Below are 22,013 nucleotides of genomic sequence, written 5' to 3'. Positions count from 1 at the left end.
ATTCCAGGACAGTTTCAGTTTTTAACATGCAGTCAAAACCAAACAGTTTCTTATTTTTTATCAGCTGAACATGTTGTAATTTGGTCTACATCCTCCATCCTCTGCTGTTCCTGAAGCAGAGTGAAGCTGAAGCTGATCTGCAGCGTCTGATGTTTCTGCTCTGATTAGCATCACAAAGACGATCAAAGAGTCGCAGCTTTTTAATGCCGATGAGGCGATACGCTCAGAGTTAACGAGGTTCTGCTCAGCACCGGCCCGATCCGCCGGGAAAATGTTCTGGAAGAGCAGAGAGGAATGAACAGAAACATGTTCATGTTAGTTATGATAAACTGGATTATTAATCTCCTGCTTTGTGTTGAAGGTTAAATATAAGCAGGACGGGATGAAGAGCGTCGCTCAGAGTCTCTACAGTCGGCTGCCGGAGACGGCTGAGATGAAGTTCGTTAGAGACGTTTCTGAGCTGCAGAGCGAGGTGAGCCAAACCAACCGGGTCGGGCTGCAGAACCAGAACCAACCGGGTTGGGCTGCAGAACCAACCGGGTTGGTCTGCAGAACCAGAACCAACCGGGTCGGGCTGCAGAACCAACCGGGTTGGTCTGTAGAACCAGAACCAACTGGGTCAGGCTGCAGAACCAGAACCAACCGGGTCGGACTGCAGAACCAACCGGGTTGGTCTGTAGAACCAGAACCAACTGGGTCAGGCTGCAGAACCAGAACCAACCGGGTCGGACTGCAGAACCAACCGGGTCGGGCTGCAGAACCAGGACTGAAATACATAAACCCAAACTCAACACAGCTAATCTGAGACATTCAGCCGAAACAGGAAACCAAAAGTTTATCTCGTTTCACAAAACGGATCTGAAAGTTTTATTTATTCTTTGCACATAAAAATATAGATACAGACAAGATAACCACAGAAGTGTGAATATTTTGACTCTTATATTAAATTCAAAGGTTCATAGCTAATCTATATATATTATTAAAGTAAATAAAGTTTAAAAGCTCCTTTTGAATGTTTTGTTTGTTAATTTTTTTGGTCTTTGATTCTGTTGTAGATGAAATACAAGCAGAGCAGGAAGGAAGTGAGTCGCTCGCTGTTTTCCTCGCTGCCTGAGACTCTGGAGACGATTCACGCGAAAGAGGTTTCTGACCTGATCAATGAGGTAACGAACGTTTTACTGAAACATTTCACCTGAAACATCTCATTTATTGTAATAATGTTCTCACCCACACTAAACAGTAAAACATTTTTCTACAAATCTGTATAAACATACCTTAAAGAGTTGCTTTTACTCAAGATAACAAAAATATACATAGTTTTTCCATTAATCAGTGATTTATGGTTAAACGACATAAAACCTGATTGTACATCTGTAGTTTAAAGCAGTGGGCTGAGTCCTGAGCCCTGTGGGACACCGTAGTTAATTTAAGGGATGTTTTTTAGTTTTCTGTTTGTTTTTCCCTCCAGAGGAAATACAGAGAGTCTGTGAAGAAAGATCTGAGCTGCAGCCTCTTCCACCAGCTGCCACAGACGCTGGAGACGCTCCATGCTAAGGACGTCTGTGACCTGCTCAGCGAGGTTCCAGCAGAAATGGCTCCTAAAACCTGAATCTGTTTCCTCTCTGCAGGATGAAGAGCTGAAGCTCATCATCCTCTGTTTTCACTGTTTTCCAGGTCAAATATAAGGAAGACGGTAAGAAGGAGATGAATGTGAATCTGTACTCTGTGATGCCTGAGACCATCGACACGCAACACGCCAGGGAGGCGTCAGAGCTGCAGAGCGATGTACGGGACTTTGACTAGGACAGCAGAGTAACGCTGATCAAACAGCAGAATAAATGAATAAAACAGCAGGAAGTAATAAATAAAACCCAAAACTGATGAAAATAAACATTGTTTTATTCACAGATAATAACTAATATGACTCGTTTTACTTACACGTATTATATTTTAAATGAAAATGAATTTCATACATTTTCCATTAATGGTGTCAGTCAGTTGTGTCTCATAATTACTTTAAATATGTTTCCTAATATTTACTTATCTAATTATAATAGTTCTTATTGTCTCTTTGCTAATCAGGAGAGCAATTTTTTTTTGTTTTATTTGTGAGTAAATGTGGGATTTAATATTTAAAACAGTCAATAGTTTTTGACAAATTGTTTCTGTTTTCCTGTTTTGTGATTCACTCTGAATTATTTTTATATTTCTTGTTTCCTTTTCAGCTTTTAATGTTAAAGAAAAGTAAAACAAAGTTTTAAAGTTTATGAAGGTTTTGTATCGTCGTCTCCTGCAGGTGAAATATAAAGAAGGTGTGAAGGAGATTCACAGCAGTTTGTACCATCAGATGCCTGAAACTACGGAAACCCAGATGGCCAAACATCTGTCAGAGCTGCAGAGTGACGTAGGAACATGACAGCATTTCATTGGTTAAATTCGTTTTTACAGTCTGTAAATATAAAATAATCACATCGTATTCTATAAATGACTTTTCCAGAACTTGGTAAAAACGCCTGAAAAGTCATGAAACAGATCATTAAAATCTGGTTAATGGAGAAATTCTGGTTTAAATTTCCAGACCAAATACAAAGAAGCTGGAAGGAAAGAGATGAGGGACAATCTTTACTGTCAGCTACAGAACAACATGGAGATCCAGAGAGCGAGAGAAACTGGCGAGCTGCAGAGTGAGGTGATGAAGATGATGATGGTGATGATGACAATTATTTCACATCTTTATGTAAAGATGTTTTAGCCAGAGTTTTAATCTTATTTTCATTAATTATATATATATATATATATATATATACAGTATATGTACAGTATATATATATTTCTCCTAGTTTATTTTTAATGATGTAAAATTAAATGAAAATAGAGTTATGTCTCTATGAAGGAGCAGGAGCTTCTTCTGTCAGAACTTTATTTATAACTTAAAGATGATGATCAAGTTTGTAGTGATCATAAAGTACAGAACAATATTCACTGCTACATGTGGACTATCTTCAAAAGATGTTCTCCTTTTTTGTTTTAAATAAAGAGAATATTAATTTATGACAAAACAAAGCTAAAGGTACTGAGTGGTAAGCCTTGTGGAACACCACAGCTGATGAATGATGTGTTTTAGTGTCATTAATGTGTCGCTTGCTGCAGTTTTTAACAGTTTTTTATTGTTTAACATGTTTATTTGTTTTAACAGATTAAATATAAAGAAAGTGGGAGGAAGAAAATGTCCGACTCTTTGTACTCGACTCTCCCTGATACTCTGGAAACCAGCTTCGCCAGAGACATGACTGACCTACTGAGTGAGGTAAATGAAATTAAAAATACATCACAGAACACAGATTCATGTTTTCTTCTGCTTCTCTGGATTATTTGTTGCTGCTGGATTTGCTTGTAGTTTATAGATTCATTTTATTTACAGTAAATAAAACAGATTTAGTGGTTGGAAAAATCAATATATTGATTTTCTACCTATTTAAATGTTTCCTTTCATTAACTCTGTAAATTTGATTGATTTGAACTGATTCTCTGACTTGGCCAAATGAAATGTGAAATAGTTTTTGGTTCTGAAGTGGATAAATGAAGCCACCATTTAATCTGAGATTATTATATTATTATTATTCTGATTATTAGATTTATGAGTTTTTACTTTTATTTTCAGTGTTTTTCATTTTGTTTTCAGAACAAATACAGAGAGGAGGGGAAGAGGAATCTGGCTCAGAGTTTTTACTCTCAGCTTCCAGAAACAGCAGGGACTCAGTTCGCTAAAACCGTCTCTGAGCTGCAGAGTCAGGTAATCAGAGCTTCTTCATGTAAAACATAAACCGCCTCATGAAGCAGAGCAGTTTCCAGATGACAGACATGTTTCAGATGAATCAGTTTAAACAAGGAGAACTGATTCTTTTTGTTCATAATCAGATGAAATATAAGGAATCAGGGAAGAAAGAATGGATGAACTCTCTGTACTCGACTCTACCGGAGACTCTGGAAACGCAGCACGCTAAGGAGGCGACGCAGCTGCAGAGCCAGGTAACCCCCTCCTCTGTCACACTGCATGAACCAGTCCAACGCTGGGAGCGCGACCTCTGACCTCCAACAACCTCTGACCTCCAGCCACTTATAGAACCGCATTTAGCAGGAACCGACAGAAAGAGTCCCGTCTGACTCTTCAGTCAATTTTTATTTCCATCGTTGCTTCGGTTTATTTGTTTGATTTCCATTTATAGAAATTCTGTTCCCAACAGGATTATAATAAGGTTGAGATCTGAACTTTGACTGGACCATTTGCAACATTTGTTTGCTGTTTATGATAATTGATGACCCAGTTAGAGGGAATCAACAGACAGACAGACAGATGGGTTCTGGAGTATTTACTGTACAAACGTCTGTTTTCACTGCAGCCTGATGCGTGTGTGTGTGTGTGTGTGTTGCTCCTCCAGCTGACGTACAAACAGAACCAGCCGGTCGGATCCAGTCTCTTCCACCTGATGCCAGAGACCATCGACACGCAGTTTGCCCGGCAGCAGACGGAGATGCTGAGTGAGGTGCCACTTCCTGTCTGCTCACCTCCACTTCCTGTCTTTAAGCTGTGATTCTCTCTGCTCTGATCCTGCTGGTATAAAACATAATGAATGATTCTGATTGGTTTCCTGACCAGGTGAAGTACAAATCAGACGGGATGAAGGACCTGAGCCTCTCGCTGTTCTCTCTGCTTCCTGAGACTCTGGACATGCAGAGAGCCAAAGAGCTGCAGGAGCTGCAGAGCCAGGTGGGAACATCATCATCATCATCATCATCATCATCATCATCACCTTCATCATCATCATTTCTGCCCTCACAGCTAACAGCAGCTACACTAAACATCCAAACTGGATATTTCTCAGTTCTGTTTCAGTCTGAAGCGACAGGAGAAAAAGCTAAAGTTTCTCCAGACGGTTCAGAGGAGAAACTGTTGAGCTGAAACTGTTTTTACTCTTCAGGCAAAATACAAAGAGGCCAGTAAGAAGCAGAGTTCATCGTCTCTGTACCACCGACTGCCTGAAACTCTGGAGACGCAACACGCCAAGGAAGCGACGCGGCTGCAGAGCCAGGTACATCGAGACGCTGCAGTTCCTGCTGATAACGTCGGGTTTTCTAGAACAACTTGTATTAAATCAATGAAAGGGAACTGATGATCTCTGCTATGTTGGCCAACTTTGTCTCTTTTAGCTGCTTTATAAAGAAGGAGTGAAGAAGGAGCTGCAGTGTCCGGTTTACCACCAACTTCCTGAAACCCTGGAGACACAGTTGGCCCGCGAGGTCGGCCACATGCAGAGCCAAGTAAGAGCAAACGGAGAGGGGCGGAGCTTAAAGTCACCTGATTACTGACCAACTGACATCCAGCAGGAACCAGGAAGAGTTCAAAATGGATCCTAGATGGAAAATACCTAGAATAAATGTTTTTAAAATCCATATCAACCTTTAATTTGTGGTAAACATCTGAATCTGTTCAGAAACAACAAAATATCAAACACCAAATAAACTTTAATATGCTTTAATACATGCAGTGGAAACTGTCTAAGATTATATAGATCAGCAAATGTAGCTTCTGATTTTATAGTTCTATTTGCTGTTGCACTTTTATTGATCCAAACTGGTCAAAATGATCTGCTCTTCATAAAATAATGGAATATTTATTCACTATTTTGATTGTTTCTGACCAAAAAACAAACAAAATTTATTCCAGAAATCATTCAGTTTAAAGGTTTAGTTTCTTCAATGGGAATGAAATTAAAATAAGAAACAATAATGAGGCAGAAAACGTGATGGAGAAGATTATTAATAATAATAATAATCATGTTCCTCTGACTGCAGCACAGATACACAGCGGAGGGGAAGCAGCTTCTCTCTCAGAGTTTTTTCTCTCAGCTGTCAGAAACCAGAGACATCAGGTTGGCTAAAGCCGCCGCTGAGCTGCAGAGCCAGGTGAGAGCAGAAACTTCTGGATCCTTAGGAACCAGTCCGTCCTCTTCATCACAGCCTCAGCTCTGTGATGAAGGGCTGAGGCTGTGATGAAGAGCTGAGGCTGTGATGAAGAGCTGAGGCTGTGATGAAGAGCTCAGGCTGTGATGAAGAGCTGAGGCTGTGATGAAGAGCTCAGGCTGTGATGAAGAGCTCAGGCTGTGATGAAGAGCTCAGGCTGTGATGAAGAGCTCAGGCTGTGATGAAGAGCTCAGGCTGTGATGAAGAGCTCAGGCTGTGATGAAGAGCAGATGCTGCTGCAGGTTCAGACGGTTAAACTCTGTTTTCAGAACAAATACAAAACGTCCGGTCAGCAGCAGGACGGCAGCAGCTTCTTCTCTGTGATGCCAGAAACTCTGGAGACCCGACATGCCAAGCAGGTTTCTGAGATGCAGAGCCAGGTACACACACACACAAACACACCCACACACACACACACACACACACACACACACACACACACGCACACATTTAGAGAGGCTAACTAACCCAACACTCATATCTTAGCCTACAGGAAGCTGGAGAACCCAGAGAGAACCTTCATGTTCTGGTTTTACAGTCATTTGTTGCTGATTTTGTCTCATTATGATTTATTATTTTTATCAGCTTCCATAATGAAATGTTTAATTTTAAACATTAAACTGTGATGCTGTATGAACCAGCCTGCAGGCTCCTGACTTTCCTGCTGTTTCTTACCGGCTGCTTGTCGTCTGTCAGCTGAAGTACAAGTCGGACCTGAAGCTCCAGTCCAGTTTGTTCTCCAGCCTTCCTCAGACGCTGCAGACCCAACGGGCCAAAGAGGTGACCGACCTGCAGAGCCAGGTGAGCAGCTGGTCGCTCTGCAGGTAGAACAGCAGAATATGAAAATAGAAAGATAATAATATTATCTGATATGATGAAATGACATCATCATGTTTTAAAACTTCAGTTCAGATCAATTTATTACCAACAACCTCAAACTGATTCCTCTCATCATTTCAGCTTTTACTTTTTTATCATGTTGTAGCTAAAGACATTTATATATTTATTATTATAACCAGAATAAATAAATATGATAAAAGTGTAAGAAAGCAGCTAGCAAGAGGCAGAAGAAGCTACCATCACAACTCAGGATAAATTCATAAAATGATGGATTATGTTGTGATTTCAGAGAAATGTTTAGAATCCAGGAAACATTAAGACTCAGCAAACCGGCACCCTATGGAGAGATTTAAAAGTTATTTACTCAAAACTATCAGTTAATTATTATAAATATAAACTTGGCAGCATTCAGGTAAATACTGGACTTTCTGTTCTGGTTCTGAAACAGATTCCTTCCATCAATCCACCAGAATAACTTTATTTATTTTAGCTCAGTGATTCTCCTCATAATCGGCTGTCGTGGTTTAACCAGGCTTTACTTCGTCTGCATTAAAATAAATGTTATTCTGCCTTTTATGATACCTGGAGTTTTTCACAACATGTTATTTTTCCTTAAATGTCTAAAATCTCAGGTTTGATGATTTATTTAATGCTGGAGACATTTATTAGCTGTGTTGCTGCTGCAGGTGAAGTATAAGCAGAAGGACTCGTCGTCTCTGTACCAGCGGCTCAGTGAGACGCCGGAGACGCTGCGGTCCCGGCAGCTGACGGAGGTCCAGAGCCAGGTGCGGCTCGGCTCTCTGAAACCTGCTGCTGCTCTCTGCCTCTCTGCTCAGCTGCTCCTGTCCTGCAGGTGAAGTACAGGAAGGAGCTGGAGGATCTGCCCTGCACACTGTTCGCTCAGCTGCCTGAAACCCTGCAGACGCAGTTTGTTAAAGAAATGGCCGAGACGCACAGCGAGGTGAAAACCTGCAGCTGACATCTGATAAGATTTAAAAATACATTTAGAGCTTCAAACATGCTGCCGTCTGATTGGTCTGCCGCTGATAAATCTGACCAATGAAGTCAGAGAACACCCCAGCAGCAGACAGAGGTCAGAGGTCAGGGGTGATAAGGAGGCTGACTGGTGTGTCTCTCCTGTTAGGTGAAGTACAAGCAGGCGACGAAGGAGCAGGCGGCGTCATCTCTTTACTCCTCGCTGCCTGAGACCCTGGAGACGCGACACGCTAAAGACGCTGCAGCGCTGCAGAGCCGCGTGAGTTCCTGTCCTTCCTGTTCCTCCGTCTGACTCAACCAGCAGGTAAATGGACTCACTGCGTCGCTCTGGATCTTCGTCCCAACAGAAAAAATACTCAGAAGAAGGAAGGAAGGAGATGAGCTGCCCTCTGTACGCCCAGCTGGCTGAAACGGCAGAAACTCAGTTTGCCAGAGAGGTGACAGAAATCCAGAGTGAGGTACGGTTCAGAACTTCCTCTGCTTCCTCCGGCAGCATGTTGTGGGTCAGAACACGTTGTTGGTTTAGTTTCTGGGTCTGTGTTCTGTTCTGACCCGACCCGTCATTTCTGTCTAATGGGAGAAAATATCATCACCTGCATGGCTTAGTTTACAAACTATCAGCTGCAAAAAGCTCAGTGTGAAAACAAACTGGACCAGAAGAAGGAAATAAGGTTCAGTTTTGGTTCGGATCAAACAAGCGGAGCGTCTGGTGTGAACACAGCCCGGTTCAGAACCCAGGATGATCTGGAGGTTCTGGAACCTCTGGGTTTCCTTTCTGGGTCTGTTGAAGTTTGCTACTTCCTGAACAGTAACGTAGTGACAACATGTAGATAAAAGATTTTCCTGCTTTTGAATCTTCAGAACAAATATAAGGAAGGAGGGAAGAAGATCCAGACGGTCAGCGTTTACTCTCAGCTCCCAGAAACCAACCAAACCCAGTTTGCTAAAAACGTTTCTGAAATCCAGAGTGAGGTGAAACCAAACGTTTTCTGAGATCAAACTCCGACGCTGAAATGTGTGCCTGTCTCTTTAAATCCTGCTGTCGGGTTTCAGGTGAAATATAAAGAGTCAGGAAAAAAAGAAATGTGCAGCAGTTTGTACTCGAAGCTTCCTGAGACTCTGGAGACGCAGCATGCTAAAGGCGCTACGCAGCTGCAGAGCCAGGTCCGCACCTTCATCACTCCTCTTCCTCACACACCTTCATCACTCATCTTCATCGCTCCTCTTCCTCTCGGTTCATGTTTCCAGGTGAAGTACAAGCAGCCGCTCAGCGTCTCTCTGTTCCACCGCCTTCCTGAGACGACGGAGACGCGGCTCGCCAAGGAGCTGAGAGACGTTTACAGCCAGGTAAACCCTCGGCCCGGTCACCGTGGGCGTCGCCATGGAGACGCTGCAGTCAGCTGTGATTGGTTGATTCCCTCAGGTGAAGTACAGAGAGGAGGGGCAGAAGGAGAGGAGCAGGAGCCTTTACTCCCGCCTCCCGGAGACGGAGGAGACGCAGCGGGCCAGAGACACGGCCCAGATCCAGAGCCAGGTGACGACCCTGAACGCATCACTGAACATCCGTCAGTCAGTCAGTCAGTCAGTCAGTCAGTCAGTCAGTCAGTCAGTCAGTCAGTCAGTCAATCAATCAATCAATCAATCAATCAATCAATCAATCAATCAATCAGTTTACATTTCTAAGTTTTCATATTTTCACCTGGCTTACAGAAATGAATGAATGAAATGTTTTAAATTTTGACATAAAAAATGTTCTTCAACACTAATAGTTAATGAATCTTCATAGTTCATTTTATTTTGTTTGTGTCCTCACGTAAACCTCTTAATAGGTTTATTAAATATATTTATGTTATTTTTCTGTCCTAGTCAAAGTACAGGAAGGACCTGGAGGATCTGCCCAGCTCTCTGTTCTCTCTGCTGCCTGAAACTCTTCAGACGCAGTTTGTTAAAGAAATGAGCGAGACGCACAGCGAGGCGAGAGAGAAATGATTTTATTCATATTTAGACTTTATGTTTTATTGTTTCCTTTTACTGTTTCATCCTACAGAGTTACAGAAATAATTGGTTTCTCTGTCAATAAGTAGAATTATGCCACATATATTTGTGTTTCATTTCATTTCTTTTTCTGGATACTTTATTCATTTTTTGACAGTTTCTGCTCCTTTGACCTCTGCAGGTTAAATACCGGGAGGCCAGCAGGCAGCAGGGCAGCAGCGCTCTGTTCCACCGGCTGCCCGACACGCTGGAGACGCGCCGCGTTAAAGACGTCACTGGGCTGCAGAGCGAGGTGAACACATGAATTATTCACCCCTCCACTTTTCAGCCCTGAATATTTCAGCCTAAAACATCAGAACAGCTCGTTCCCATCATTCCTTATGTTCAGTTGTTCTCTGGTTCCTTTTAAAAACAAAGTTAAACCAGTTTTTTCTCTCTAAGTGAAGCTGCAGCTGCAGACAAACTCTAATGATGAATCTTTTCATTTCTCTGTTTGTGAGAAGAACTGAACCAGAACCAAACATTTATGCATAAAAATCAGATTCTGGAGCAAAACCAGAAACATAAACAGAGAAACAACCTGAACAAATCAATCTGTTGCTGCTGTAGTTTGATGCATTAACATGTTTTCTTTTCACAAATAATTCTTGAATCATCTGATTTTAATAAAGAATACAGCTGAGCATCATGCTGCTGTGAATATAAAGTTAAACCCAGTAGTCTGAGCTCAGCACCCTGTGGAACTCCATGTCAGACTGTTTCAGTCTCATTAATGGTTTAAATGGGTCCAGTTCGGTTCCGTTAATTCAGTGTATAGTTAAAGTCCAGATCTGAGCCGTTGAGCTTCTGTTTGTGTTGCAGAATAAATACAAGCAGAGCGGGAAGAAGTTCCTGTCGACTAGTTTCTACGCTCAGCTGCCACAGACTGCAGAGACGGAGCTCGCCGCCAAGATGGCCGACCTGCTGAGCGAGGTGAAAGGTCACCTCCTGGTTTCTGTTTGCAGGAAAAGGTTCCTGTGACGTCCTGATTCTCTGCATCGTTTCGTCTTTTCCTGCAGAACAAATACAAAGAGGACGGCATGCAGAGCCGCTCACACAGCCTCTACTCCCAGCTGCCGGAAACCGCAGAGATCAACTTCGCTAAAACCGTTTCTGAGCTGCAGAGCGAGGTGAGAACAACTCAGACCGGGTCGGAGTCCAACTTCCTGTCTGAACGTTTGACTGATGACGGTTTGTCCAGGTTAAATACAAGGAGGCCAGCAGGAAGGAGGCGGGCAGCTGCCTGTACCACCAGCTGGCTGAAACTCTGGACACTCAGCATGCAAAGGAAGCCACAGAGCTGCAGAGTGAGGTACGGCACTGAGAGAGGACTGGTCCGAAACCAGTCCAAACCGGTCCAAACCAGTCCAACCGGTCCCAAACCAGTCCAACCGATCCAAAACCAGCTGAACCTCATCAGGTTCTGATCTGCAACCAAACTCCACTTCCTCCTGGATTCACTGTCATCCACCTGAAAACTTTTATACAACTCTGGGCTGGACTGTCCAGAGGTCATAAATCCTTCAGTCCCTGAAATTATGTCAACTTGATCAGGAGAAAAGGTCAAAGATCGTTATTTCCCCTCTGATCCAAACTGCAGCTCATCTGAATCCAGATCCAATGAGGCGTAACATTTTTTAGCTAATAACTTGCTGTTAGAGCTGCTGTTTCTGGACCGGACCAGTGATGGTACCAAAGCAGATTCCTGCTCTGGTACCATCACAGATTAATTCACAGGAACCAACTCAGTCAGTCAGGCAGGCAGCAAACCCAAAGTTTGAAATAACAAAACATTGAGAATGAAAGGATTTATATATATATTAAACTGACTTGTATCAAACTTTGAGCTGTTTTTCGTCTGCAGGTGAAATACAGAGAAGGTAAGAAGGACCTGAGCTCCAGCCTGTTCTCTCTGCTGCCGGAGACGGATGAGATGAAGTTCGCCAAAGTCGTGACGGAGCTGCAGAGCGAGGTGGGATGAGTGCAGCTCAGAGTTTAAAAATGTTAAAACTTGTTTAATAATCAGTATAATTTTATGTTTTGCTGCAGAATAAATACAAGCAGAAAGGCAGGCAGGAGATCAGCAGCACCGTTTTCCACCAAATGCCTGAAACCAGAGAGACGGAGTTTGTCAAGCAGATCTCAGAAATACACAGTGAAGTAAGACAGTCTGACACTTTCATGTGTTTTCATTCACAGAATGTAGTAACAGTTTATTTATTTCTATTTATTATTTGTGTTTCTGTCATTGTCAGTATAAGAAGGACCTGCAGGATCTGCCCAGCTCTCTGTTCGCTCTGCTGCCTGAAACTCTGCAGACTCAGTTTGTTAGAGAAATGAACGAGACGCACAGCGAGGCGAGTTCACATCCAGGAAACATCTGTTTTATTACAACCAAGAACAAACATTTACATCATATTACAGGAAAACCTGGTCATCTGTCTGGGAGACAGTGTTTTTATAAAATACAATTTCATTATTCATTCTGATTATGTTGGTTAGGAAATATAATTACTACAGAAAGTTTTAAATGTTCTTCTGTAACCTAAAGCAAGGTAACCGCAGCAACTTCTGTACATGAAAATATAAACCTGTCAGGTATAATTTTAGGTTTTTGTTTTTCAGAATAAGTACAAGGAGGCCAGTAGAAAGGATCTGGTTCAGTCTCTGTACTCTCAGCTTCCTGAAACCAAAGAAACTCAACATGCCAAGCAGCAAACTCAGCTGTGCAGCGACGTACGTCCAGCAGTTTCACCGGCTTCCTTCACGGCTTAACGTCTCTTATTTCAACGAGGAGAATTAAAATCTGCTGCTCTGGACAGAACCAGTTCAGGTCAGTTAGTTTTCCAGGAGCTTTTCTGGTCTTATTGTTGGTTTGTTGCAGAAAGCGTACAGAGAGGAGGGGAAGAAGGAAGCGGGTCGCTGTCTGTACGCCCAGATGCCCCAAACCATCGAAACCGTCTTCGCCAAGGAGGTGACCAAGGCGCTGAGTGACGTAAGAAACAATAAATGTTTATGAGTTAAAGTCTTGATTGAAGCAGGATTCACTTTGATAAACGTCCTGTTCTCTGTTGGGTTGGTTATTATTATTATTATTATTATTATTATTATTAATAAAAGGATCTGATGTAACAGATTTTCTCCACATCAACACGTTGGCAGAACGAATCCACTCACATCTAAAACCTGAACCTTTTCCTAATTAAACATGAACTCCTCCCCCCTCCACCTCCACGCCTCGTTAGCGCCACCCGGGGGAAAAGCATCACCGAGTTCACAGAGATCTGGAGTCAGTGGTAAAACGTGAGGATGCTGGAGCAGATGGAGGGATTTTATTGCCCCTCTGCCCCCGGTGGGGTGTGATGGGAGCTCTGCTGTTGTTTTATCTGCAGACGTGTGAAAACAGCAGCTGCTGCTGCCTGGAGGCTCAGATGTGACCTACTGACCCCAAACCAGAAACTCGGCACAGCGGCTTCAGATGAGGAATAATAGCTTTTATTTTTACTGAAAAAGACATTAAATCATTTATTTAAAATATAGAAAATTCAGCCTTTAATTAATGTTTGGAGAGATGAAGAAAATCACATTTTTAAATAAAAAAACAGATGGCATCTCTAGAATCTATAGAAAATAAAACTATATTTGTTGATTTAAAAATTGATCAGTTTTAAAGATTTTAAGTGATAATTTATGACTTCCTGTGACATTTTATTTATCAGAGTTTTCAAAATGGGAAAGGCATGAGAACATCTCATTCAACTAATAATAATAATAATAATTTTCTCATGAAAACTCTTCGCTGTCAGTCTGTCGGCTGCTCTGATTGGCTCCAGGTGATTTCTCAGGTGAATCATCTTAACTCTGATCTGAGCTGCAGCTCCACACATCATGACCCCCGTTTGGCTGCTGTGGGTGAACTGGGTGAACTGGGACGGAGGCCTGATGCTTTACTGGTTTCAGGTCGCCTGACTGAGCGATGCCTCACTAACTGGAGCGTGACATCAGAGCCTCTGTCTGCGTCTGCAGGCGGTTAAACTGTGTCACCAGAAACCAGCCAATCACAGGCTGCGTCTCATTCTGCAGAAATCCTACAAGGAGAAGTTCAACCGTGAGAAGGGGAGGAGCGACTACAGCGGCATGAAGACGCTGCCGGAGGTGGAGCACGCCATGGAGGTCACCAAGAAGCAGAGCCATGTAAACACGCCGTTTCCACGGCAACACAAACACACGCTATTACAGCCTGGATGATTTTCATACAGATTAGTTTTAATACCTTCTGTCTGTGACTCTGACCTCAGATCAGCTACAGGAAAGGTAGAGAGGAACTCCACCGCTACAACCCGGCGCCAGACCGGCCCGACATCATCAGCGCCGCCAACGCAGCCAAGCTGGCCAGCGACGTGAGTCCGCTGCAGCGTCCCATCATGCTCTACACTAGTTTCCATGACAACAGCCGTGTTAGCGGCCATCCTCTGAGGGTGAAGATTAATTATAGAAGATGCTGCAGACGAACTCGTGTCGACTTTAAACAAGTCCAGGAATGTTTTACAGGACAGATGTGAGCTCAGCGGCTTTAACTCAGGATTTGTTTGAGCCGTTAGTCCAGCTGCAGGCCGGGGCTCAAGTGTTCAGGTGTTCAGGAGTTCAGGTGTTCAGGTGTTCAGGTGTTCAGGAGTTCAGGAGTTCAGGTGTTCAGGTGTTCAGGAGTTCAGGTGTTCAGGTGTTCAGGAGTTCAGGTGTTCAGGAGTTCAGGAGTTCAGGTGTTCAGGAGTTCAGGTGTTCAGGAGTTCAGGAGTTCAGGTGTTCAGGAGTTCAGGTGTTCAGGAGTTCAGGAGTTCAGGTGTTCAGGAGTTCAGGTGTTCAGGAGTTCAGGAGTTCAGGTGTTCAGGAGTTCAGGTGTTCAGGAGTTCAGGTGTTCAGGTGTTCAGGTGTTCAGGTGTTTAGGTGTTCAGGAGTTCAGGTGTTCAGGTGTTCAGGTGTTCAGGAGTTCAGGTGTTCAGGTGTTTAGGTGTTTAGGTGTTCAGGAGTTCAGGTGTTCAGGTGTTCAGGTGTTTAGGTGTTCAGGTGTTTAGGTGTTCAGGTGTTTAGGTGTTCAGGTGTTTAGGTGTTCAGGTGTTCAGGAGTTCAGGAGTTCAGGTGTTCAGGTGTTCAGGTGTTCAGGTGTTTAGGTGTTCAGGTGTTCAGGAGTTCAGGAGTTCAGGAGTTCAGGTGTTTAGGTGTTCAGGTGTTTAGGTGTTCAGGTGTTTAGATGTTCAGGTGTTCAGGTGTTCAGGAGTTCAGGAGTTCAGGTGTTCAGGTGTTCAGGTGTTTAGGTGTTCAGGTGTTTAGATGTTCAGGTGTTCAGGTGTTCAGGTGTTCAGGAGTCCAGATGTTCAGGTGTTCAGGTGTTCAGGTGTTCAGGAGTCCAGGTGTTCAGGTGTTCAGGAGTTCAGGAGTTCAGGAGTTCAGGTGTTCAGGTGTTCAGGTGTTCAGGTTTTCAGGAGTTCAGGAGTTCAGGTGTTCAGGTGTTCAGGTGTTTAGATGTTCAGGTGTTCAGGTGTTCAGGTGTTCAGGAGTCCAGATGTTCAGGTGTTCAGGAGTCCAGATGTTCAGGTGTTCAGGTGTTCAGGAGTCCAGATGTTCAGGTGTTCAGGTGTTCAGGAGTTCAGGAGTTCAGGTGTTCAGGTGTTCAGGTGTTTAGGAGTTCCTGTAGAAAGATTAAAACAGAGTCTGGCTGCCTGGAGGGAACTGGACCAGAGTCAGAACCGGATCAGAACCTGCTGTGATCCACAGGTTGCCTATAAGCGCAGCGCCAAGCAGCCGGCCTACAGCGATGAATCCGTCCTGGACAGAACCGACATCCTGCAGGCCAAGCAGGCCTCCAGGCTGGCCAGCCAGGTAACACACAGCCGCCCTACACCGGACCAGCCACACCTGCAGGGGGCGCTCACCTCTCTGTCCTGCAGGTGAAGTACAAGGAGAGCTTCGAGCGGCATTTAAAGGGCCAGCGTCCGCGCTACAACCCCATGGACTGCGTCTCCTTCAGACACACGCAGGCTGCAGCTGCTCTGGCCAGTCAGGTGGGGGCGCCATGTCTCACTGCTGAGCTGTGAGTTTTCTTTACATAGTGGACCCTCAGTGTTCACAGGGGGTCAGAGGTCACAGCTGTTCAGTTGCTTTAATCAGCCTGTCTGCCTAGTCAAAGTCCGGTTCGGTTGGTGAGGTGTGAATGCTAAACTAACTCTGGTCCTCCGAACCTCAGTCTGGGTTTGGTTGAAGTGAACTCTGGTTCGGTTTGAATGTGAACGCCAAGCGGACCGGAAACCGCTCCACAAGCAGGAAGTGGACTACAGCACAGGGCATTCTGGGTAAATACAACCAAAACAAACAAACGTGGTTTATAGCCAAAGATTAAAGAGAAATCCTCCAACCGCTAAAATCTGATGCCTCCATTTTAGTTTCCAATTTGTGAAGAAGGAAGTTGCGCTCAGTGTCTTCAGAGGTTTTTGTGTCGTTCAGTGCCCCCGCAGGCCAGGAGAGGAACAGGTTGCTCAAAGGGGTTGGCCAATCAGTGCCAAGCTTTCCAAACATCAGCCAATAGCGTGTTGAGTATTTAAGTTTCTCAAAATGCATTTATTTTAAATATCCCCCACAGAAAACATCTGAAAATAGACGAGAGTCAGATTAGAAACTGAACAAGATGGATCTTCACTTCCAGAGTCAGTCACTGTGTTTTTATGACAGGAAGTGGATTCCTACGGTAGATCCCTATGATCCCTCTGATCCCTCTGGTTTTTCCTCCAGACTCTTCCTCTGCAGATCACCTCCGTTTTCTCTGCAGCCTCAGAGATAAACAAGCGCAGCAGGAACAGGCTGTGTCTGCTGGTTTTGTTCTCTCTCTGAGATCCAGTCTGTTGAGTGGGCGTAACCATGGCAACCCCTTTCTAAAGCGAACAGAGAGGAGCTGAGCGATGAAAAGTGGGAGGAGGTGAAGAGGTTACAGGCAGACACAAACAAGATGACTGAAAACTGTTGGAGCTGACCTCTGACCCCAGATCGGCTCCTGATCTGATAACTGGGCTGAACGTCGGTGTAAACATGTCTCACTGCGATGAGACGCTCCACACACACACACACACACACCCACACACACACACCGACCCTTCACACACACACAGAGACGCTCCACACACACACCGACACACAGTGATGCTCCCCACACGGTTCCTCAGCCCGGTTCTGGCGCCCACGCTGCGTTACGTAACAACTCGTTGTTGTGTTCAGGAGCTGCAGAAGCTTTTCAGTAAATCTGAAAGGAGACCAGCAGATTGTTTACTGGTTTACTGGTTTCAGCAGGTTGGCACCAGTTGGAGCCGCCGGGACAGAAAAACCTTTACAGAAATGAAAGTTTGTCTCCTGGAGATTCAGGACATCAAACCAGATTATTGGTTCAATAATAACCATTTATTGGTTTAAACATTTTTGATAACTTTAGAGGAGAACGTGTGTTTATCTGTAAAAATCTGGATTATGAAGGTGGATCTCCCTGAAACATTTTGCTTCCCTGCTGGAGGTTCTGGATGATGAGCTAAACCTTCACATTTCTCAGTTCATCATCAAGATGATTTTAAAACCAGTGAAGCTTCTGGAGTCTGAATTAATAAAATATCTGGACAAAACAAAACCAGTTCATTCTGAGTTATTATCCAGAACTTTTCCCCAAAATTCACCAGATCCTTTTCTGGAATCTTCCTGCAACTTTCACAGAAACTACTGAGTATTTCTAAAATCTAAAAGTTTTCCAGAACTTTCCAGGCGCTTTGTTACTCACCTGGAAATCACCTGAATTTTCCCAAAATGTACTGATTAATTTTCTGAACTTACTGGTTACATTAAGTCAGCAGTAAAACTTTTAAAGTCCCAGTTTGGTCAGATTGTAAAATGAAAATATAAAACTTTTTACATTTTCTTTAAGTAAGTCCTGCGTAATAATGAATGAGTTTTGGTTTTCAGATTCTCCTGAACGCGTCTTGGTGTTTGTCGTTCTTTTCTTCAAACCTTCAGCTGTATCCTGTCCTTTCTGCTCCAGGTCAAGTATAAAACCAACCAGAACCAGAGGCCTGAAGGCTCGTTGGACCTGCCCAACCTGCTGCAGCTGGAGCACGTCCTGCATGCCAGCAAGCTGCAGAGCAACGTAGAGAAACTCACATTTATTGATTCATTGATTTCATATCATATCAGCTCATATCAGAGCTGATTAACTTCCTGTTTCTGTCCTCAGCTGGAGTACAAGAAGAAGTACGAGCAAACCAAGGCCCACTACCACATCGCCGTGGATACGGCGGAGCAGCAGCACCACCGGGAAAACGCCGTGCTGCACAGCCAGGTCCCAGTCACACTGAGCCAAACTGGTTTTCATGGGTTTACTGGTTTTTAACATGTTGCTATTTTTAGGTGAAGTACAAGGAGGAGTATGAGAAGAACAAAGGACGCTCTCTGATGGAGTTTGGAGAAACTCAGAGCTATAAAGTCTCTAAAGAGGCTCAGAAGATGCAGAGCGAGGTAACAGGCTGGACATCACCTCCTAGTGGTCAAACAGCAGAATGCAGCCAACTGAGTTTTACAGTTTTAAATCCAAGCTTGAAATGTTTGGAGAAACTAAAGAAGAAACAGCTGAGAGACGGATTCAGGAATGTTTTATGTTTCAGAGGGATTCAGGAATGTTTTATGTTTCAGAGGGAATCAGGAATGTTTTATGTTTCAGAGGGAATCAGGAATGTTTTGTGTTTCAGAGGGAATCAGGAATGTTTTGTGTTTCAGAGGGAATCAGGAATGTTTTGTGTTTCAGAGGGAATCAGGAATGTTTTATGTTTCAGAGGGAATCAGGAATGTTTTGTGTTTCAGAGGGAATCAGGAATGTTTTATGTTTCAGAGGGAATCAGGAATGTTTTGTGTTTCAGAGGGAATCAGGAATGTTTTGTGTTTCAGAGGGAATCAGGAATGTTTTATGTTTCAGAGGGAATCAGGAATGTTTTATGTTTCAGAGGGAATCAGGAATGTTTTATGTTTCAGAGGGAATCAGGAATGTTTTATGTTTCAGAGGGAATCAGGAATGTTTTATGTTTCAGAGGGAATCAGGAATGTTTTGTGTTTCAGAGGGAATCAGGAATGTTTTGTGTTTCAGAGGGAATCAGGAATGTTTTGTGTTTCAGAGGGATTCAGGAATGTTTTATGTTTCAGAGGGAATCAGGAATGTTTTGTGTTTCAGAAGGAATCAGGAATGTTTTGTGTTTCAGAGGGATTCAGGAATGTTTTATGTTTCAGAGGGAATCAGGAATGTTTTATGTTTCAGAGGGAATCAGGAATGTTTTGTGTTTCAGAGGGAATCAGGAATGTTTTGTGTTTCAGAGGGAATCAGGAATGTTTTATGTTTCAGAGGGAATCAGGAATGTTTTGTGTTTCAGAGGAAATCAGGAATGTTTTATGTTTCAGAGGGAATCAGGAATGTTTTATGTTTCAGAGGGAATCAGGAATGTTTTATGTTTCAGAGGGAATCAGGAATGTTTTATGTTTCAGAGGGAATCAGGAATGTTTTATGTTTCAGAGGGAATCAGGAATGTTTTATGTTTCAGAGGGAATCAGGAATGTTTTATGTTTCAGAGGGAATCAGGAATGTTTTATGTTTCAGAGGGAATCAGGAAAGGAATGTTTTATGTTTCAGAGGGAATCAGGAATGTTTTATGTTTCAGAGGGAATCAGGAATGTTTTATGTTTCAGAGGGAATCAGGAATGTTTTATGTTTCAGAGGGAATCAGGAATGTTTTATGTTTCAGAGGGAATCAGGAATGTTTTATGTTTCAGAGGGAATCAGGAATGTTTTATGTTTCAGAGGAAATCAGGAATGTTTTATGTTTCAGAGGAAATCAGGAATGTTTTATGTTTCAGAGGGAATCAGGAATGTTTTATGTTTCAGAGGGAATCAGGAATGTTTTATGTTTCAGAGGGAATCAGGAATGTTTTATGTTTCAGAGGAAATCAGGAATGTTTTATGTTTCAGAGGGAATCAGGAATGTTTTATGTTTCAGAGGGAATCAGGAATGTTTTATGTTTCAGAGGGAATCAGGAATGTTTTATGTTTCAGAGGGAATCAGGAATGTTTTGTGTTTCAGAGGGAATCAGGAATGTTTTATGTTTCAGAGGGAATCAGGAATGTTTTATGTTTCAGAGGAAATCAGGAATGTTTTATGTTTCAGAGGAAATCAGGAATGTTTTATGTTTCAGAGGGAATCAGGAATGTTTTATGTTTCAGAGGGAATCAGGAATGTTTTATGTTTCAGAGGGAATCAGGAATGTTTTATGTTTCAGAGGGAATCAGGAATGTTTTATGTTTCAGAGGGAATCAGGAATGTTTTATGTTTCAGAGGGAATCAGGAATGTTTTATGTTTCAGAGGGAATACCGCAGGGACTTTGAGGAGCAGGTGAAGGGGAAAGCTCTGCTGGAAGCGGATCAGACTCCAGGATTCCTGACGGCCCGGAACGCCAGCAGCCTGCTGAGCGAGGTACCGAACATCCCGGCTGGAGAAATATCTGTTCACAGCTTCCTTCACCTCTACGGGAATCAGCTGGAATCAAACTGAAAATGTTTTTATTTAATCTGAGGATCTTCAGAGGCCTGAGAATATAAATGTTCTAAATGTTGATGCGTCACATGGACCAACATGGCTGTTCTTATACTGCCCCCTACTGGCTGAAGATGTGCAACAATTTAAAAAATGTTAAATTATAATGGAGAGGATAAGAAAAGTAAAATAAATTCATGAAGAACTGCTGCACTAACTGAGGAAATATTAAGTTATATGTGTTTAAAATTATATTTTCTTTAAAAGTAAATCATTTATTTTTTAAAACAAATGTAACATTTATCCTTTAGATTTTATTTTTGCAGGTGATTCATATGGAGAGATATTAATTTATTAGTGGAAATGTTTTAACAAATAATTGTTTAAGTAACGTTTAAAGGAAACAGGAAGTGAAATATTTGTAAATTTTGTTAAAAATAATAATTTCAAATTATTCAATTAATATATTTATTTCATTTTAAGTCGTTAAATTTTCCTTATCCAATTTTATAAAATTCACTTCCAAATTCAGCAAAAATCTGACCAAATTTATCCCAATTTAATCCGACGTTCAGATTTAAAGTGAAAATTAGTTGATCAGATTCCAGTTAAACTCTTAATCAAATGAAAATGATGAAACTTTTTATTTCTCTGATCTGGACCTGAACTCTAACCAGGACTCGTTTTGCAGAAGGAGTACAGGAAGGACCTGGAGCAGGAAGTGAAGGGGCGGGGCTTATCTGGGCTCGGCCTGGAGGAAACGCCTGAGCTTCTGAGGGTGAAGAAAGCCGGTCAGATTCTGAACCAGGTGAGACCGACCGGAACCAAAACCAGGAAATAAAACGGTGTGAGTCTGAGTGCGGGGTCGTTGTCTGCAGAAGGAATACCGGCGGGATCTGGAGACGGAGATCATGGGGAAAGGGATGGAGCTGAGCGCCGACGTCCTGGAGATCCAGAGAGCCACCAGGGCCTCGCAGATCCAGAGCCAGGTACCGGATCACCAGGAGCTGATGGGACTACAGAGGTCTATGTAAAACATGACACCAGCTTATAAAGATAAAATGAACCAAAGTATTAAATATTAAACTGGAAATCTGGACGATTTTCATGGCTACCAGCTTTAAATGTTCATAGTTTTATTTCAGGGCACCGTTCAACCAGATACAGGACAGCTCTGGCTTTTTAGACTCAGTTAGGCTGCAATCCAAAGCAACCCACACCGAATAAATGCAAGAAGAATCACATAAAAACACCAACATGGAGAGACAATCATGTTTTAAAGTAAAATCTGTGAAATCAGGTTTAAGTTTCTTCTGATGTTTGGAGGTTTTCTGTGTTGTTTTCTCTTCTGTTAGAGTTTATTAAATATTATTCAATCAGCCAATCAGGGACAGCCACCACCAGACATTATTTACAGTAAAGTTCGTAACATATGCCACCTAGTGTTCAAACAGCGTAACAACAGGTAATTGACAGAATATTAGGATTTATTCATCTCTAAATCCCAAGAACTTAAAAACCAA

General features: G+C 42.8%; 2 protein-coding genes across 12 annotated transcripts in view; one reads left to right on the top strand and one right to left on the bottom strand.

The window, feature by feature from the left end:
* The window catches only part of LOC114136412 (NACHT, LRR and PYD domains-containing protein 14-like), a 337,230-nt gene that overhangs the window by 186,383 nt on the left and 128,834 nt on the right, over positions 1-22,013 (bottom strand). The gene's annotated exons all lie outside the window — the stretch shown is intronic.
* LOC114136409 (LIM zinc-binding domain-containing Nebulette) overlaps positions 1-22,013 on the top strand; it is a 59,137-nt gene that overhangs the window by 28,866 nt on the left and 8,258 nt on the right. For 3 of the 11 annotated variants that reach the window (XM_028004282.1, XM_028004284.1, XM_028004285.1), the window contains 44 exons: positions 362-472; positions 1,056-1,163; positions 1,469-1,579; positions 1,675-1,785; positions 2,297-2,404; positions 2,579-2,707; positions 3,197-3,307; positions 3,683-3,793; positions 3,919-4,029; positions 4,440-4,544; positions 4,658-4,768; positions 4,980-5,090; positions 5,209-5,319; positions 5,854-5,964; positions 6,291-6,401; positions 6,718-6,822; positions 7,548-7,646; positions 7,715-7,822; positions 8,006-8,116; positions 8,205-8,315; positions 8,719-8,829; positions 8,911-9,021; positions 9,106-9,204; positions 9,281-9,391; positions 9,724-9,831; positions 10,034-10,144; positions 10,714-10,824; positions 10,911-11,021; positions 11,093-11,203; positions 11,756-11,863; positions 11,941-12,051; positions 12,147-12,248; positions 12,517-12,627; positions 12,776-12,886; positions 13,975-14,085; positions 14,190-14,291; positions 15,664-15,768; positions 15,837-15,950; positions 17,960-18,064; positions 18,152-18,256; positions 18,325-18,432; positions 20,320-20,430; positions 21,182-21,298; positions 21,369-21,479. The exons of 2 other annotated variants lie outside the window; for them this stretch is intronic. In XM_028004282.1, coding sequence (XP_027860083.1) covers positions 362-472; positions 1,056-1,163; positions 1,469-1,579; positions 1,675-1,785; positions 2,297-2,404; positions 2,579-2,707; positions 3,197-3,307; positions 3,683-3,793; positions 3,919-4,029; positions 4,440-4,544; positions 4,658-4,768; positions 4,980-5,090; positions 5,209-5,319; positions 5,854-5,964; positions 6,291-6,401; positions 6,718-6,822; positions 7,548-7,646; positions 7,715-7,822; positions 8,006-8,116; positions 8,205-8,315; positions 8,719-8,829; positions 8,911-9,021; positions 9,106-9,204; positions 9,281-9,391; positions 9,724-9,831; positions 10,034-10,144; positions 10,714-10,824; positions 10,911-11,021; positions 11,093-11,203; positions 11,756-11,863; positions 11,941-12,051; positions 12,147-12,248; positions 12,517-12,627; positions 12,776-12,886; positions 13,975-14,085; positions 14,190-14,291; positions 15,664-15,768; positions 15,837-15,950; positions 17,960-18,064; positions 18,152-18,256; positions 18,325-18,432; positions 20,320-20,430; positions 21,182-21,298; positions 21,369-21,479 — 4,821 coding nt within the window. 6 more of the 11 variants (XM_028004283.1, XM_028004286.1, XM_028004288.1 and 3 more) reach the window with 6 other exon arrangements.

The sequence above is a fragment of the Xiphophorus couchianus genome, chromosome 21, assembly GCF_001444195.1.
Source record: "Xiphophorus couchianus chromosome 21, X_couchianus-1.0, whole genome shotgun sequence".
NCBI lineage: Eukaryota > Metazoa > Chordata > Actinopteri > Cyprinodontiformes > Poeciliidae > Xiphophorus > Xiphophorus couchianus.
Note: the sequence above shows the minus strand (reverse complement) of the source record. Positions and strands in the feature narration are given on the sequence as shown.